The 17,224-nt window shown below is 39.7% G+C and overlaps 1 protein-coding gene and 1 long non-coding RNA gene across 4 annotated transcripts in view; one reads left to right on the forward strand and one right to left on the reverse strand.

The window, feature by feature from the left end:
* The window catches only part of LOC121106667, a 76,723-nt gene that overhangs the window by 28,106 nt on the left and 31,393 nt on the right, over positions 1-17,224 (forward strand). For both annotated transcript variants that reach the window (XR_005839438.2, XR_006931610.1), the window contains one exon: positions 12,397-12,494. This is a non-coding gene — a long non-coding RNA (uncharacterized LOC121106667). The remainder of the gene's footprint in view (positions 1-12,396; positions 12,495-17,224) is intronic.
* Positions 1-17,224, reverse strand: part of MET (MET proto-oncogene, receptor tyrosine kinase) — an 88,022-nt gene that overhangs the window by 5,273 nt on the left and 65,525 nt on the right. For both annotated transcript variants that reach the window (XM_015279209.4, NM_205212.3), the window contains exons 11-18: positions 16,918-17,136; positions 11,262-11,408; positions 9,199-9,355; positions 8,269-8,409; positions 5,767-5,997; positions 3,330-3,410; positions 2,522-2,703; positions 827-936 (exon numbers count right to left, since the gene is read on the reverse strand). In XM_015279209.4, coding sequence (XP_015134695.2) covers positions 827-936; positions 2,522-2,703; positions 3,330-3,410; positions 5,767-5,997; positions 8,269-8,409; positions 9,199-9,355; positions 11,262-11,408; positions 16,918-17,136 — 1,268 coding nt within the window. The remainder of the gene's footprint in view (positions 1-826; positions 937-2,521; positions 2,704-3,329; positions 3,411-5,766; positions 5,998-8,268; positions 8,410-9,198; positions 9,356-11,261; positions 11,409-16,917; positions 17,137-17,224) is intronic.

A 17,224-nucleotide genomic window follows, 5' to 3' on the forward strand; every position in this document is an offset into this window, starting at 1 on the left:
ATTCCTTTGTTCTTAGAAAGGCTGACAATCACATTGGTTGATACTTTTTTGCTCTTTAAAAATCAACAGCAGCTGCAAGAAAATGTTCTTTTCCAGAGGCCATTCAACTGCACAAGCATGCAGACTTTGAAAAAGCACAAGAAATTTGATATCGTAGGTAAAAAACCTTTTTTTTTGCAGCGAGAGCTCCAAATTTTCACATATTTAAAAAAAAACAACATTAATGCTGTATCTCATTAGTTTACAACATATGTGATGAATCAGCAAAATATTATTGGAAACTACTGTATCAGTTAGACTTTGTGTGAACTGAACTGCCTGGCTATGCAGTGACTAGTAAGATTCTTTGCATACTCAATTTTAAATGTAAATTAGTGCGCACAATTGAGCCAAATTACACTCATACTCATGAAAAATTACTGTCAAGAAGTCTCACTGTTGTTTCCACGATCTTGTTTTTCTCACAAAGTTCCCTACTGCTCGGTGCGGCAGCAGAGACATGCTGCTTCTGAAGAGGTTGGGTGGAAGCACAGCAAGTTGAGACAACAGCAGTATAACTTCCCTTAGGTGATGCCTTTTAAATTCTCTCACCAATGATTTTCAGAGACTTTACTTTCACCTCAACTTCTCTTATTTCCCACACTCAAAAAGCTCATGTGTAACAAGTGAGTGTTTAGCAAGCTGAGTAGCTCAGCAGTATGCAATACAAACATCAGTGTAATTGTGGAACAGTGTAAAAAATCTAGTTTGACTAAAAAAGGAGAATCCTATCTGCCCTACACAAAGGAGTGTGATAATGTGGCTGAAAATAGATGCTTGTACTTACATACAGTTTCTTGCTGCCAAGTCTCTGTGGACAAACTTTTTGCTTGCAAGGTATTTCATCCCTTTTGCAACCTGAAGACCAAATCCAATTAAATCTTTAACTGTTGGATTCTGTAAAATATAAACATTTGTAATACAATGAATGCAGAAACCTGAATAGTAGACTGTTTTTTTTTTTTTTTTTTTTTTTTTTTTTTTCTGTGACTATCAGTTTTTGATCCAGGTATCTTGCCACCAGAATGAGCAAGCTAAGTTGGTGCTTATAATAAAATGGCCTAAGTTTAGGTCAGGTTCTTGCATCCACTGAGGAAACACACTTGGGGAAATGAAAAGAACTGACAGACTCCGAAGAGTGGAGTTTGCAGCATAAGTAGCATGACTTGGGTTGGGAAGTGGAACAATGTGCTGAAACCTCAACTGCACAGCTGATACACAAAATTCACATATGTGTATCTGTTCACATTTGTGAACTTAGAGTAATAACATGTAACTCAGTAAAAGATGCTAACTGTGAACTTGGAGCTCATCAGCTGGAAATGTCCAAAAAAGGAGAATCTTATCTGGGGTAAAATAAGTGCAAGCTATCATTGGTATGAGGCTAAGGAAAAGGTGGACGAACCTTAGCAGCTTCCAGGGAAATATTTATACAACACACTGGTGAGACCCTGCAGGAAACAGTTAAGTATGGAAATAAATACAGAAATAAACCTGTAATTCTTTTATCCAATAGCACAACTTGTTATGTAATAGTAAGGTCCAACAGATTGCTGTGTTGACATTGTTCCACACCATTTTCTTCTGTGCAACAATCCTATTCAGCTGTGGTTATTATTCTATTCATTTCAGGAAGACACACAGAGCTACTCACAGACAAGATCCCTGGTGCTCGTAGAATGAAATAAGTTCAAAAGAGATGTACCTACCCTATAAAGCTTAACTCCTCCAACAATTCTCCAAAGTGCCTTTTAAATAAATAAATAAATAAATAAAATCTGGCTACTAGGAATCAAGGGTAAAGTCTCATTGGCTCAGAAATCACTTTCTATTGCCCAAGCACTGTGAAATGAGTGAATACTGCAGTATAAAGTGGGCTTAGATTACCAGAGGCAAGACCTGTGGTAATGTGCTTTCTCTCATACTTGAGAGTGAGGCCCATATGAGAAAACTGTAGAATTTCAATAAAAATTAAGAAAATCTCTGATAAGAGAGTACTCACTGTTTGTATAACAATTATTGTTTTACTCTCTTAAGATAAGAAGAAGAAAAAAAAAGGATATCAGGACTGTGACATTCTCTAGCTGGCTGTGAAGATCCCTTACCTAGAAGTTGGGGGAGCATATGGTGACAACTGACACAGCTGTACTGAAGTCAATGGGGACATGCAAGTTTAAGCCAGCAGATGGTTGGGCCCCTTGAATCTCATAAAGACATTTGTTTATGAAGAGGCTTATGGATGGGAAATGAGAAATACTTATTGCTGATAATTTCTGGGAAACACTGTAGAAAGGAATTTGAGGGGGAAGGGAAGGAGTGGCAGTGCTGTGGTTGGGCTCGCTGCCAGCATAGGCAAGTGCCAAAGGTTAAGGTGTAGTAACAGCAGCAAGTTACATACCTAATGTAATTATCAACCTGTAGTGCTGGGGCAGGGTGCGGCTAGACTTGTATTACCGTTTCATTGACATCACTGTGTACTTACGTGAGTCTCATTCCTAATGAAGTTTCGAAGGTCTCCATGTTTCATGTACGGAAGGACCACTAAGGGGGATCCTTCGTTGGGTAAACAGATTCCCAGTAGTGACAGAACATTGGGATGAGTGAAATCTTTCATGATTATTCCTTCTTTCAGAAACTGAGCCACTTCTTCCAGGTCTGTAATTCCTAAGAAATTCAGCAATAAAATGTAATAATTAAAAAAAAAAACAAAAAACCCTACATTTCATTTCTGTACAGTGTCATTGCACAAATGAAACTGATAAAGAGAAGCTACAAATATGTTCCTCACCTCCCACATTGCAGCTATGCTATGTGCATAGTTTTTCTTACCGTGACCAAATGTACTGTTTTTAATTCAAAATTTTTAGTTAATTTTAATTACGTTTCTCCTTAGCTTAGTATGAATTGAATAACAACACTTCAGTAAAGCCTTTAATGAATTTTGTTATAGTCTCTTCCTGATTTTCCAGCATCTTTGCCCACTGTTCAGCAATTTAACTTCCAAAAGCAAATCTCAAGGAGTCAGCGGAATAAAAAATGACACCACCTTTCCCTCATTTTTCTCTATCTTATTCTTTGTAGAGGGAATACTTGGACATTTCATTTGATGAATAAATATACAGCAATGCCTAATTGTAATCTAAAGTCATTGGAGCTGCCCTACAGATAAATTTAATCCAGCTGTGACTGAGAATTTTTATTTGCGGAAGTACACTTCACTGTAATTGATTAGTTCACCATAGTTGTCTTTGGAATTATGGCAATGTCTCACTCTCAAACATGTAACTCACTATTCAGTGACTTCACAGCACAGTGAATTTTCCTGCCATCATTATCCAGCAGTGTTCCATGGTACACACACCCAAAATGTCCTGTGTAAAAAATGAGCAAAATTAGCTTCAGTAAAATTAGCCTTCTCTTATTTTCCATTGGGTAGTAATTAAACTTTAAGAAAGTGATCACACTTTATTTCTGTCCAATTCCCAACACTTGTAATGTTAACCGGAACGAACACATAAAACAGTCATTACATAAAGCCATCATTACATAAATGAAAACTATTTGCAACATAATTGATATTTCTTGTCCTAGATGAAGTATATAAATAAAGACAAGGCTGGCACCACAGCTGCTTCGTATTCTTGTTAATGACCATGCACACAAAAAAATACATCAGCCCATTCCCACCATACTGTCCCACTGGATATATGTTGAATGGGGGCCCTGGAAGGTGCAAGACAGCAGCAGTCAGAAGGAGCTGATGTGACCACTGCATCAGTTGTTCCCAGGGGTCTGTACACCCATGTTAACTGGTTTACCAACCTGCACAGCTGAGATGTATCTTTAATGGTAATTTGAGTAAAGAGGCACTGTGGACTTATAGTCTTTCTGATCTTGTTATTTCATGGAAGATGCTGAGTGTTAAAAGTGGTGTGTTGGCCATGAAAGGTTTGGGAGTCACTCCACAGGGTAACCACACTGCTAGGAGGCAGTCTATTGTTTCTGCTGTGGTCTCCATCCTAGTGCAGACTATCACTAAAAGTGATGAGCACAATTTGCCTTCTCGCTGACAGATTAAGCAGTGAAATAAGCTGGCAAGGACATATAAATCCCTCCTGAACCTGTGTGTTTCTGTCAAGAAAATGGAATAGTCTGCAGAATGGAAAGACCTACTGTGAGAAGTTAGCTTGACCTGTTTGGGAAGCATAGGGAACTTCAAGCTTCAGGCACATCCATTAAATAATCCAGATCAAATTATGTACACATAATGGTGACTTTCCTTCATAGATGTACTATTTAATGGGCACTTTTAAAACACTAATATTTGCAGTCAAAAAACAAAATAGTTTTTTTTGTTTTGTTTTGTTTTTGCAAGTTCTTCAGAGAGAAGATTAATTCCACTAGGTTCCAGCCATAAGTGCTGGTCGGAGCCCAGCTGGCTTTGACTTTGGCTTGGGGTAAAATTAATATAAAGTTTGTTTTATAAAAGCAACTCAAATCCCATCAGACCACAGCTTGTTTGGAGCCTGGGCTCAAATCCTAAAGCTTGGATTGGGTGTGTCTGAAACATTTTTGGGTTTGGCTCGTTTCTAGTTATGGAGGTGAAAATTAAAACAGGTTAATTATGTTGGTGTCATTCCTGATATTTTTCAGCATTCAAGAATGGGAAATTACTTGGCCTTCTCTGAAACAAGAAAGAAAAGCAAAAGGCCCACCCTTGCTTTGGGGATGATGAAGCATAATACATGGAAGGGAAACACACTGACTCTATGTTGGATTTGTGGCTATTTTCCTGCAGAAAAGACATTAGGAATATCATTTATAGATTTTTTTTTTTTTTTTTTTTTTTTTTTTTTTTAATCAGGATTCTGGTACTCAAAAACAGATCTCTTGAGTGTGATCTGCGGAAGTACTGACAATCCAGTTTCCACTTGGTTTATTCGTAGGTACTCCACAGCATATATTTTAATAAAGGTCAGTAACAGAAATACTGACTTGGACTATGAATGTGAGAGAACTCATTCAAGAAGATGTAGAGAAATAAGGGTGATGGGAAAAAACAGAAAAATGGGAGACGTACTCAACTTGCTGTTGGGATGAGAGAGGAATGGAGGGGAAGAGAGAGACTTCAGTAAAAGGAAACAGTGAATTCTTCAAAGCTGGGGGAAACTTGTGGAGAACATGCAGGCGTACACATCCACCTGGCCCATGGGGACTTTTACTGAATGCACTTAGTGACAGGGGATTTCAGTGCCACGTAGCAACCCCGACAGCTCTCACGTTAGGAGTTTAAGACTCGCCGATGCCTCCTCCTCAGCTCTCCTGACACTTAGGTACACACCTTTGGCTTGTACAGTATTCTGATGTAGCTTCACCCCCCTTCCCCCTGCAGCCTCATAGGTCAAACTGAGCTTTTTGGTGGCCTGGCAGAAGGCAAGAGTGAGGCAGCTGAGGGGTATCAGCAAGACTCCTGAGTTCAAAGGAATCTCATTAAATGTCAGGCTCCTTCCTCTTTCTGTCATCTTCTCCAACTGATCAAGAACACAACCCTTCATATGACTTGAAAATGAGAGAGACAACCCTTGGTCGTCCTCTTGATTTGGTGTATGGGATGCTGTGCTGTAAGAGGAAAAAGACTGAAAAACTCCCATATAGATACCTAATTCACAATGGTTTATGATGACTGAACGTGCAAAAAGAACAACAGCTTGCAATCACAGTACCCACCTCTTCCTATTACTTCGCTGAAATGTACCATCAGGCTATCAGCACCAATAACAACGTGCTGGACTTCTTTGACCAGGTCAGGATTTAAGGCACTGATATCGATGTGGACGTTAGTTTGAAGAAGAGGACTGGCTAAATCTGAGTCCCCACTGGACAGAATTGGGGAGAGGTCAGAGTGAGGATATTGGGCAGGTCTGCACGATCCATTCTGAGACATGCTTGGGAACTGATCTGCAAGATGAACATAAACTATTATAGTATTTTCAGGCTTCCCCCCAGAAAATGAAAGGCTTTGTTTCATTGATAAGCAAGGGTTTGACTTTTTACCATTTGAAAGCAGCTTGCTTTTGCAGAAGATTTTCTCACAAAGGAAAATGAAAATAAAGCATTGCTAATCTGCCAGACTCCAGGCAATCCATGTCACTAGAAACTTACGCTTGTCTCAGCTCTACCTTTATGAAAGCAAATGGATTTTCAAACTTTCCACTTTTATAACGGGACAGAACAAGATCTTGTCCCTTCTTGCCAAGTGCAGTTTACAGCATTTCTAGTAACTGTGAGTAATAGGAGTAAAATGGGCAAAATGATAGAGACAGGGGAGAAGGAAGCAGTGAACAATTAAAAACATGAAACGTACTGTCATGTTTTAATTTGGTAGGTAACTCTACTTTTCATGCAGGTTTCCGAACTGCTGGTGACTAGCTATATTTGTCCATTGGTAAATATTCAACCAGGGAAATGCCTAGAGGTGATTCATATCCTGTAGCTCCTGAAGATAATGCAGTTGGTGCTACTCATGAAAATAACATGAGCCAGCTGATTTAAAATAGCAGAAATTAAAATGTTTCAGTCAAGCAAGAAGTATTTATTTGAGAAAATTATTTTTGTCAACATTGTGTCCTAGTATGTTAAATTGCTTTTGTTTAAAGGATTTTTCCTGGCATTCTATGTAATAGAATCAAGGAAATAAGTTTAATTTACACTAATTTCAGTTTGGAATGATTCCAGTGGAATCTGTGAACAGAATTTAGCACAAGGTCAGAGAGAAAAGAAGTGAATAAATTTAACAACAGAAATGATCAGCTCTTTTATTGCACAGACATGCTTTATACATTTATGTATAAAACCTGGGTGGTTTTCACATAGTGTTGTTACTACACTAGGTAATGAGAAAAACTCACCATTGCTCTACCTAGAAGCAAAACCAAAAACTCTTCCATTTACAAGCCCCAGTTATGTCACCAAAAGCAACTATCTACTTAATAGCCATGGTAAAATTAGCTATGGTTGTAAATTAATTTTTATAGCTCTTGCGTGTAAGCGTGTTTGTCTTCAAATGTTCCTGTCATCTTATTCTTTTATGGTAAATGAAGTGAATGGCAACATTCAGTGAACAAACCTCCTTCTCTGGGGCATTCTCTGTGTTGCTTTGCCAGTGCACAGTGGCCCTGGGATCACTGCAGATTTACCTTCTACTAAGGATCTTTGCACAGTCTTGCCTTTTGTATCACCTTCCCTTCTAACACTGGCACAGACTTTCCTTTTCCTTCAGGAATCTTTCAGTCAAAAAGCTTCCTGTGTCAACTGACAGCAGCAAATATAAAATCAGAAAGGAAGCTGGAAACTGGCCCAGCTACTAACAAAAATCTGTGATATCTCAAATATCATAATATAGTAGATCCTAATAGTTAAATCTGTTTAATGGCAATCAGCGGACATGGACTCCACACTTCTTAAAGGACATGTTCACTCTGAAGTGAACTCTTACTCTGAAAGTAAGAGCAGTAGAGTTCTCTTCTGGAGAATGTCCACTCTAAAATGGTGTTGCATAGTACAGAAACATATTTAGCACAGGATTAATCTTCCCTTATACTCCTAGACCTGCAATGGAACACTGTGTTTTCTGAGCCTGCCATCCTAGCACACATGGATCTCCACTTGAACTGTGACATTCTACACAGCCCTTTATCTTGAATTTTAAACTGAACATTTCTAGGTGATACAACTTGCCATTTTACAGAAGGGCAATGAACAGACCAAAGAATATCAATTTACAAAAGTTTCATTTCCCATTTGAGCTGACAGATCTGCTTTATAATGACTGTATGAAGTCACTGATACACACTGAAACTAAACCACTGGCCATCCTTAAAATCATATTTTTAGACTGTATTTGATCATAGTGTGGCAAACATAATGATAATACAAAATCCTTATATCCATTAGCTCCTAATTAACCGTGGAACATGCTTACAGTGAGCTTCTACTAATGGCATTTTATTAAATTCCTGAAAATAAAGTAGACTAAAAGTAAAAATTCTTTTCACCTTAATTTTGGGAAGCACCTGAGAAGCTCAGCTCAAATAGTAAACCTGTGAACACGTAATTATCCCATACAATGGAGACATGGTCAAACAGCCCAAATGGCTGCAATCTGAATGCAGAGGAAAAGCAAGATGCATAAAATGGCTTAGTCTGTACAGATTCATAGTAGAGACATACCTTCTAGGAATGTTGACCTGTAATCTACAGATTCACTGGAGACCATTTCCGTTGTTGGACTGACACTCCTTGCACTCACCAGCCTGTCCAGGTGAGGAGTGTGCACTCTGCCATCATAGCGCACCAGGTCACTTCCCAGATCTGAATGGGAAGGAGAGAGAAATATTGTAACACCCTCACGTTTACTGAATGCCAACATTAAGTTAGTAGTTTGTTTAATTTTAAATGTTCCTCTCTGCTGGGAAAAAGGTCAGGTTGTGTCTGAGGCAAATATAGGCAGGACCTGAGCTTCAGCTATTTGAACAGGACAAGAATTAATGTAACGTGTTCATGTCCCATTCTTGGTCATAATGAAAGATCCAAGGGAGATCTGAAGCCTCTGGGACAGCTTCATGACTGGACTGTGATACCACATCAGAACAAGATCTGGTTGTATAGCAGCTCCCTCCTCCTTCCCACTTGCATACTGCAGCAGTTTCCACTGGAAGGAAACTCTGACCCAGGGGCCAGAAAGGAGGCAAACTTTCACCTAGGTCCTGATTTGAGTGAACGGGACGCTGCAGCGCTCTGTCTTGCACAAACTAGGCTCAGTGTGGGGACTTACAAGGACACTGGATGAAGCTGAAGTACATGTGATTCCAGGTGCGCCATCTACTTGCCCCTCTTGTAAGGGTGACTGGGAAAAAGAAGTTGCTGCGTTTCCCTAACAGCTCAGAATTTCCTCCTTCAGGCACAATGCGGCCCTTCACCCAGCTCAGGCAACAGCCAATAGTTGAAATACATCTAAACATTGGACTAGATTGTGAAACTTCAGCTAACAGGTTACAGAGGGGCACTGCACAGCACTTAATCAGAGCATACATTAATGTTGTTTTTTTTAAGTCTAAGATATAACAACTGAAAGATTGATTGGAGTTTACTGTGATAGACCTTTAATCTGCTTCTTCTTCCTTCTCCAGAGAAAAAATACCAAAAAGATAAAAATTAAAACAGATGTTGAAACAACTCCAGCAATCAGTCCTGTGAAATTCTGATCTTGCCGGATCAGCACTTTCCCAATAACTGTTGACAAAACTTCTTGCTTCCACTGGAAAAAAAAAAAAAAAGAACAAACAATAACAAATATAAAAAAAAAAAGTCGTGTGATGATTTCAAAAGCCAAGTAAGAAATAGATTATTAGTACTGAATATAAACTGATATATCGCATATGAAATACATCTTGATTTTATGATGCTCTACTGAGATAAGACACTGGCAGCGCAGAAGTGATTTTATTGGTGTCTGTGAAATCAGATCTGTGTGCTTATGATACATTACTTGCTTTCAGGAGCTCTGGTGAGGGCACAGCTAAGCCTGTGCCACACCACACAAACAGCACTCACACACACACACCGCATAACAGTGTTGTTGCTGTCAGATGCTAATTAAAAGGACCAAATTCACATATTCACTCAAATGCATGGGCCTATGGATACATGAGCTGAGATGTGTACCTAAAAAAAAAAAAAAAGCCCAAATGCCTTTGATATGTGTCCTTTTGGCATAGCCAGTCTGTAACATCAAACTGTCTTTCTGTTGACAGCGTGCCTGCATTTTAGTTCCCAAGGTCACGTGGGGCTGTCCCTTGCCAGCTTCCAGCTTATCCACAGTTTAAAGAAACAAAACAAAACAAAACAACAACCCCCCAAATCAACGACTGAACAAAACACCAAGCAGCTAACAGGGAAAAACTGTTTCAGATCACACGGCACTAGCTCAGTCAGTTGGAATGCATTTGGCCATCTTTTCTCCTCCTCCTGTGGAATTCATTCCTCTGGGTACTGTAATGATGGATTTGCCCGTCAAAAGAGCAAATTTTCTTGTTCGCTGGGCAGACTTCAATTTCTGAGGCTCCTTGCCAGTAAACAAGCAGAAACCTTATTTAACCCCTTTGTGTTGTACTCTTTTCTACATACGGAATACGTGTCGCACAGATCTGCTGCTTAGAGGTTATGGCCTACTGTCACGTAGTAGAACAGATTGAATGAAATTGAGTGTGTAAAAATACAAATAGGTACAGAATGTAAAATATGAGCAAATATTGTGTGAAAATAGGCATTTACAAATCTGGGAAACAGATTTGCCAGAAGGGAGCTGCACCTCGTTCTACAGTTTGTCTGATATGCCCAAGATATCGATTTCTTACTTTTCAAACCAAATTTATATTAGAATGAATTAACATTTAGTGTATTAAAATGAATGATTACTATTTACTTAGATTGTAATAACACATAAAAATACCATTCAGAAGATGGAGTCTCGCTTGAGATGAGTGCCATAAAAGCACAGAACAGAATGATGGTCCCTGCTCCAAAGAGCTTACACAGACTTTGATCCTGGTCAAACTTAGATGACTGTTAATGTTTCCACTGTTTTCAGTGAATTGGATTCCATGCTCAGCAAATTTAATTTGTTAAATTGAAATTCCGCCTCCTCTGTGATTTTATATATTTATATTTTTTAAAAATACAGAAATGTTGGAAGATTTTTGTTCAACTCCATGAATCAGTGGATCAAAACAGCCGACAATTTAAATGTGCAGTAGAATTGTGAATGACTTGAGTGAGACCACACTTACAACAAAGAAGAAACAAAAAAGACTTATGAACTCCTCAGAAAACCTACGCCATTACAATTTCTTGTTCTTTCCCATATGGCACCTCATGTCTCTGGATTAAGAACTAGCATTTTATTTCTGTGGTTCTTAGTTTAGGTTCTACTTTGTGCCCAAGGCTCCAAAAAGTCTCTGTACAAACAGGTAATGGTAATTACAATAATAATATTTCTTTTAAAATAGTTGATATTATTTGAATTTCCATCCCAAACAAATGGAGACTGAGATATCTCTGAAAACAGAGGATTGGGCTTATATTTGAAGTCTGTAAATTCAGTAGTGTCACTGGGATTGATAATAGGTGACATTAATACCACACATGCAGTGTAGATGCCTCACCTCTATATTTAGCTCACTGTTGGATTTCAGGAGATCACTGGGAACTGTGCACAGAATTGTTTCTGACTGCAAGAGGAGGTTTTCACAGCTTTTATTTCCAACTTTTAGCACCTCTCCTTTAACAGCTTCTGAATCAATATGATTTCCCTTGGAAAAAATAAAAGAAAAAATAAATTTAATATTACATAACATCCTCATAAAAGTTAGGGAGAACAGCTTTTATTAGCTCAGAAAATGTTTTTAACGAAAAAAATAAAACACCAAACAATTGTAAAATAAAACAGACTAATACAAGTTTACATTGACCAGTCAATATGTGTGTATCAGATTTACTCATGTAAATGGGAGTTTGACAGACAGGACAGCAAAGGGGGGATAATAACATTTAAGAATAAAATCTCCTGTCACTACAGCTCACACAGCCCATAAGGACTTCTTAAAATGCAAATGTTTGAGGAATAATTTCTGCTGGTCCTGTTTAGATTTTTGCATAGTTTTCACAAGAAAGAAGGCATTATGTGATCCTGTTGTTTATACAAAATGAGCATTATATTATCCACAAACTAAAGGCATCTCAAATATTTTGTTTTGCAAGTGATTATGGCCGAGGGAGTGAAGCTCTCAAAAAGGAGCGACTGAATTATAATAATAAAAAATGCACAAATCTGTTAAAATCACATTCCACAGACCAAAGAGGAACAAACCCAGTTAAAGATGACAGCATGAAAAGTGCACTCCCTACACAGAAAACCTGCCTTCACATCCTAGACTTGGATGAAATATCATTCCTTCTGGGATTGTGATAGTGATGTCCGAAGACCAAGGTCAGGATCTTTTATGCTTAGAACTACATTGGTATTTAGGAAGCTACAGTGCTGCCCTGACCCATTTACAGTCCAGTTTAAGATAAGATGAAAGAACAGGCATATTATGAGGGAGTAAAAGGGGAGAAGGGTAGATGGGGAGTAACAGTAATACAGTCTATTGATGTGGGCTGGACTGGGAGTTTTTTCACGAGACAGGAGGAAAGAGTCATGCCTGACACTGCTGTGAGGCCTTGTCTACCGAAAAGAAAATAAGAATCCCATTCTGAAGAGTAAAATAAATGTTACTTTGGAAAATGTTTTTTTTTTAGGTCTGCTGCAGAAAGAAGCTGACCCCTGGGGAAATTGTAATAACAATAAAGGAGAGCCAGTTTAATGACCTATTTTGACTGGCAAAGCCATTCCCCAGGTGAGTGCTTTTTAATTGCTGGCCAAAAAAGTCCATTTTGCTATTTTATTTTTTTTCTACCTACTTGGAGTCACCCTGTTTGGTGTTGAATATTCAATGAGCCAGGCATTGACTGGTCATTTAGTGCTTATTAGTCTGGAAACTTACTGCAGATTGTGAGCCATTCAAGTTCAAATCTTTCCTTTGAATCATTTACCTCAAAAGACCTGTACTTGGGTCTTCCATCTTCAGGACAAATGTATTTTCACGGAGAATGTGGATGAGTGGCCTCTCTTTTTCTCCTGCACCAGATCTTAGAAAATTTCTTCCACCAAAACTGATGCTTAGTCAAAGCAAATAATCATACTGATATTTCCCAGTGTGGTCCTTAGTCAGTTACAGTGAAGACTGGTGTGGCAGAGAACATCTGAGATCTCAAATGTGATGTGAAACATGAAATTTGTGCTGCTTATTTCTCTGGTGAAAAATTTTTAAATATGTGCTAGTCATGCAGGCCTAGGCCTCTTATGGAAGCGTGCAGAGACCTGGCACCGGCTTGGTACATCAGCACAACTCCTGACCAGGCCAGGCCTCTGCATGTCGTGTGCAGCTCAGGCAATGGCCAGAAGAAGCAAAAGAAAAGAACTGACACAGGAGTAAAGCAAGGCCCCTTCCTCACCAGTGCCTGTCCTGCTTTCACGACTGCTCTAGGCTTGGGCAGGGGCAAGTTGTGGAATTGCTGCTGCAGCCTCCCGAGAGGGAGGGTAGCAGCCTGCTACACAGTCCCAAAACCTGAGGTCTGGTGCAGCACTTCAGAAGTCATTCCTGCATCAAGAGGCTGTTGAAGAGTATTCCCAAGAGCCCCCTAAGCGATGTCCCAAGCAGAGTTAGGGCACATTCCCCCTTGGCAAATATGGGCTGCTGAATGATAACTGATATAGGGGTTACCCTGTCTTTGCAGTGTGTTATTGCTTGCAGAATCTACAGACAGACTGTTTTCTTGACATCACTTTGGTCAGAAGTTCCCAACTGCACAAAGTGGACTGAGTGAAGGAGTTAGTCCTCTGAAAAGCTGTCAGTTTCTTCCTGGTCCAGATCAGTAGCTCCTGTGGGAGGCTGTGAGCAGAGTCTTTAGCAGATTCTATTCCTCACTCTTCCCTGACAGCAAGTTTTTCCTACTCTGTGAGCTTCATGTATTGGCAGGAGATGGGAGCACTTCCAAAGTAACGTCTCTGTGGTGCTGAAGCAGTGAAGTGCCTCAAGCCGCTCTGCTGTGACTGCTCTGACCGGGGCATGGCGGGCACTGAGAGACTTCAAAGAGTCACATATTTGGCAGGAGAAGACAGTGATGATGTGGGTCCTTAAGAGATGTGGTAGTGTGGAAGACAAAAGGGCTGGCACTGAAGACAAGAAAGGCTGGCATTTATGGTGCACAGTGCTCTGACTGTATTTTAGACAGAAGACTTAATGTTTTCTTGCACGTAATATTTTCTTACAAAAACATCTTTTGGTCATCAGGGGAAACCAAACCGTACCTTTCAATTGGGACCCACCGTCATTTGATGGAAGTTAATGTGTCACAGTAGATTAGTCTGACTGAAAAACTTGTGATAAAAGATCCCTCCTCCTCTCTGAAACTAATTAAGAAAAAGATAAAAGAACTTTGGTTTGGTAGAACAGCCTGTTCACTGAAGCAAGCTGCCATTTAATTTCATGCTGAGCTTGCTTAATTACCGCACAAAATATGACCATGAGGCATGTAAACTTGTATGTGTGTATTTTTGTATGTGGGCATGGGGCGAGGGAAAAGTGTTGGCAATATGGCTTGTAATGATCTTTTGGCTCCCTAATATAATTTCTGAAAGCTGCCTCACTGTTTTGATAGAAGCATCCCACTATAACTAATTCTATTTAGAGGAGGATGCTAAATTGGGGCTTGTTCATGCTTTGTTGCGGAGACCAGCTTTCGCCAATGTCATTCTTCAGTTGGTTGCCAAGAAATAATCAGGGCATTAGGCTTAGGTAGACATTTGCCTTGTGTGCCTTGTCTAAAGGTGACACCAATACTACAAAATTGTTACTTTGGTCAGTTGTCAGTGGAACAGTTCTCAGCCAGCCATCCTCAACTCAGTGGCTTCTTCCTGACAATACATAGCACCAGGGAGTTTTCCTTAAGGGAGAATAAAAGATCCAAGAGCAAAAGAAGAGAGTTGAAAAAAAAAAAAACAAACCCAAAAAAGCCACCTGATTTATAACTGAAGTTCCTGCAACAGTTTTGAAATAAGTTAACTGGGAAGCTTTTCCAGGTAGATGGAGGGCTGGAAGGCAGTTGGGAAGAGCAAGAACAGGCTGCCCAAGAGTAGATTTTGCCTGAGTGGCCTCATTGCCCCCTGTGAGGAATTGACTGGCCCTGTAGATGAAATGAGAGCACTTGAAAATGTTTACCTTGCTTTCGGCAAGGTCTGCAACATAACCTAGTACTGAAAACAAATTCACTTGATACAGGCTGGATAAGCGGAGTATAGACTGGGTACCATCAACTCAAAGATTACAAGTCTAACAAGTGGCATTTTTCAAGGGCTGATGCTGGGACCAATAACGTTTAAAATATTCATCAACAACCTGGACAAAAGAACAGCTCATCAAATACTTCAGCAACAGCATATACTTGTGATGGAAGGAAGTGATTGTTCCCCTCTGCTCGGCGCTTGCAAGGCCACACCTGAATGATTGTGTTGAATGTTGGGCTGCACAGTAGAAGAGAAATAATGACAAACCGAGAGAAGTACAGAGGGATGCCGATATAGAAAAGGGGCTGAATTCAGCACAGGATGCACAAAGTAAGGCTAGGGGAGCTGATTTTTTTTTTTCTTTTTTTTTTTTCTGAACTGTAAAATCTCCATCCTTGAAGAATTTCAAAACTCATCTGGACAAAGCCATAAGCAACCTGACCTAATTTTAAACTTAGCACCACTTTGATCAAGGGAGTTGGACTATGAAGACCTCCAGAGGTTCCTTCCAATCTAATTTATTCAATGTTTCTTCTTAAATTAGTCTTCTTTCTTTCCAATTGGTTGATATGTGTGACCTGGAAACAACTGGAAACTGCTGCTGCCACTGTACAGAGGCACTGAGCCATACAGAAGCTATGTATTCCCAGCTCTCTACTAATCTGCACACCAGCACTCCTTTTAGTGTGTCTCTGTGAACAGGCAAACGTTTACTCTGCAGTGAGGAAGGGGTGATTGGTTGACCAGGAGTTCCACGCAGAAAAACAAAATAACAAAAAACCCTAGACTGATTATTCTTTGGAATCTGCCCACCACACTTTGTGGTGTCAGATCACATCAGAGAGTTTGACTGGGACCCAGCATGACAAAGAGAGTCTCTGAGGTAAGCCCTTCTGCTTTTCTGCAGCCTAGGAGTTGGCTCATTGGACCATCTTGGAGCCAAAAACCACAGGGCTCCCAGATTTCATGGCTGTATAGGGAGAAAGAGTTTTGGCTTGAAGAGCGATGGAGCAGGTACACCATTAAGGGAGATTCTTTTTTCTACAAGTTTCACTGTGCCATATAAATTATAAATATTCTATGGAAATGAAATGTACATAATAAATTTTCATACATGTTCATTGTAAGTTAGAATTCCCTGTATGTTTATCCTGTTTCTTCTTGTCACTCTAAATCACAAAAGTACTAAATTTCAGGAAATCAGATTCACAAATTAATTTAACATTCTCTGCAGTACTCTTGTACAAAGAAGACTGTGCCTGTGAGGGCCCCAAATTCCTGAGAGATGGTTCTCAGTGCCCACTAGGCTATTTTCAGTGCTCTTTTAGCTAGTACTCAGTATTAACTTTGCATTTTTAATGGATCCATAAATATTTAGGCTACATTGGTGGCTGATCTTCAGTGACTGTGCACAGACCAGAATTTCCTTCAGCTTTAGAAAGCCCAAACTGCTGGGACACTTCTTAAAGGTAACTCCACATCATCCATGAGGAAGAACACCAAACTCTATGGCAGTAAGAGCTGGGACACACACAGACCACACACTTCAAGTTCTGGGCTGCTGGCCATGTTTAGTCCTAGACTGGTAATACTGCCTGTAGCAGTCAGATTCTGCTACAGTTGTCTCACTCACTCCTCAGAGGTTGGGGAAAGGTCCTCTCCCTCCCCACCTGATGTCAGCAACCACCTTGGAATACTTTTGGTTTCATCTCTTTTATCTTTTAAGTTGGGACAATGTGAGGTTTGGATGAAAGCAGTACCAAAAGCACTGTGCTCCATGCTTCTATGCCTTTGTTTCCTTGGGGCTTCCTCTAATTTAGCAACAGGTCAGTTCCGCAGTACAGTGCTGATGTGCACTTCACAACCTTCAGTGCAGGTATGAGCAATTGCATTGAAAAATGAATAATTTAAAAACTTATTTCAGCATTTCTTACCTTAATTTCCAGAACGTTTGGGTTGCTCCTTGAGATGAGCACTGGCTTTTCAAAATGTTTAAATACGGGATTATTTACATAATCAAAATCAAAGTACAGGGAGCTGACACCATCAAAAATGAAGAATACTTTGGTTACAAAGGGTGGTTGAAGATTGAAGGCTTTCAGGGAAGGAGTTGTACAGCAGATTATCTCTGAGCTAGAACGGTGGCTACACGCCTGTAGGAAAGAAAGGAAGAATTGGAGTAAGTACGTGCATGGGAAGTAACTGATGAACGTAGCTGTTGTTTAACAATACACATATATT

Source organism: Gallus gallus, chromosome 1 (assembly GCF_016699485.2).
Source record: "Gallus gallus isolate bGalGal1 chromosome 1, bGalGal1.mat.broiler.GRCg7b, whole genome shotgun sequence".
In the NCBI taxonomy this organism is placed as follows: domain Eukaryota; kingdom Metazoa; phylum Chordata; class Aves; order Galliformes; family Phasianidae; genus Gallus; species Gallus gallus.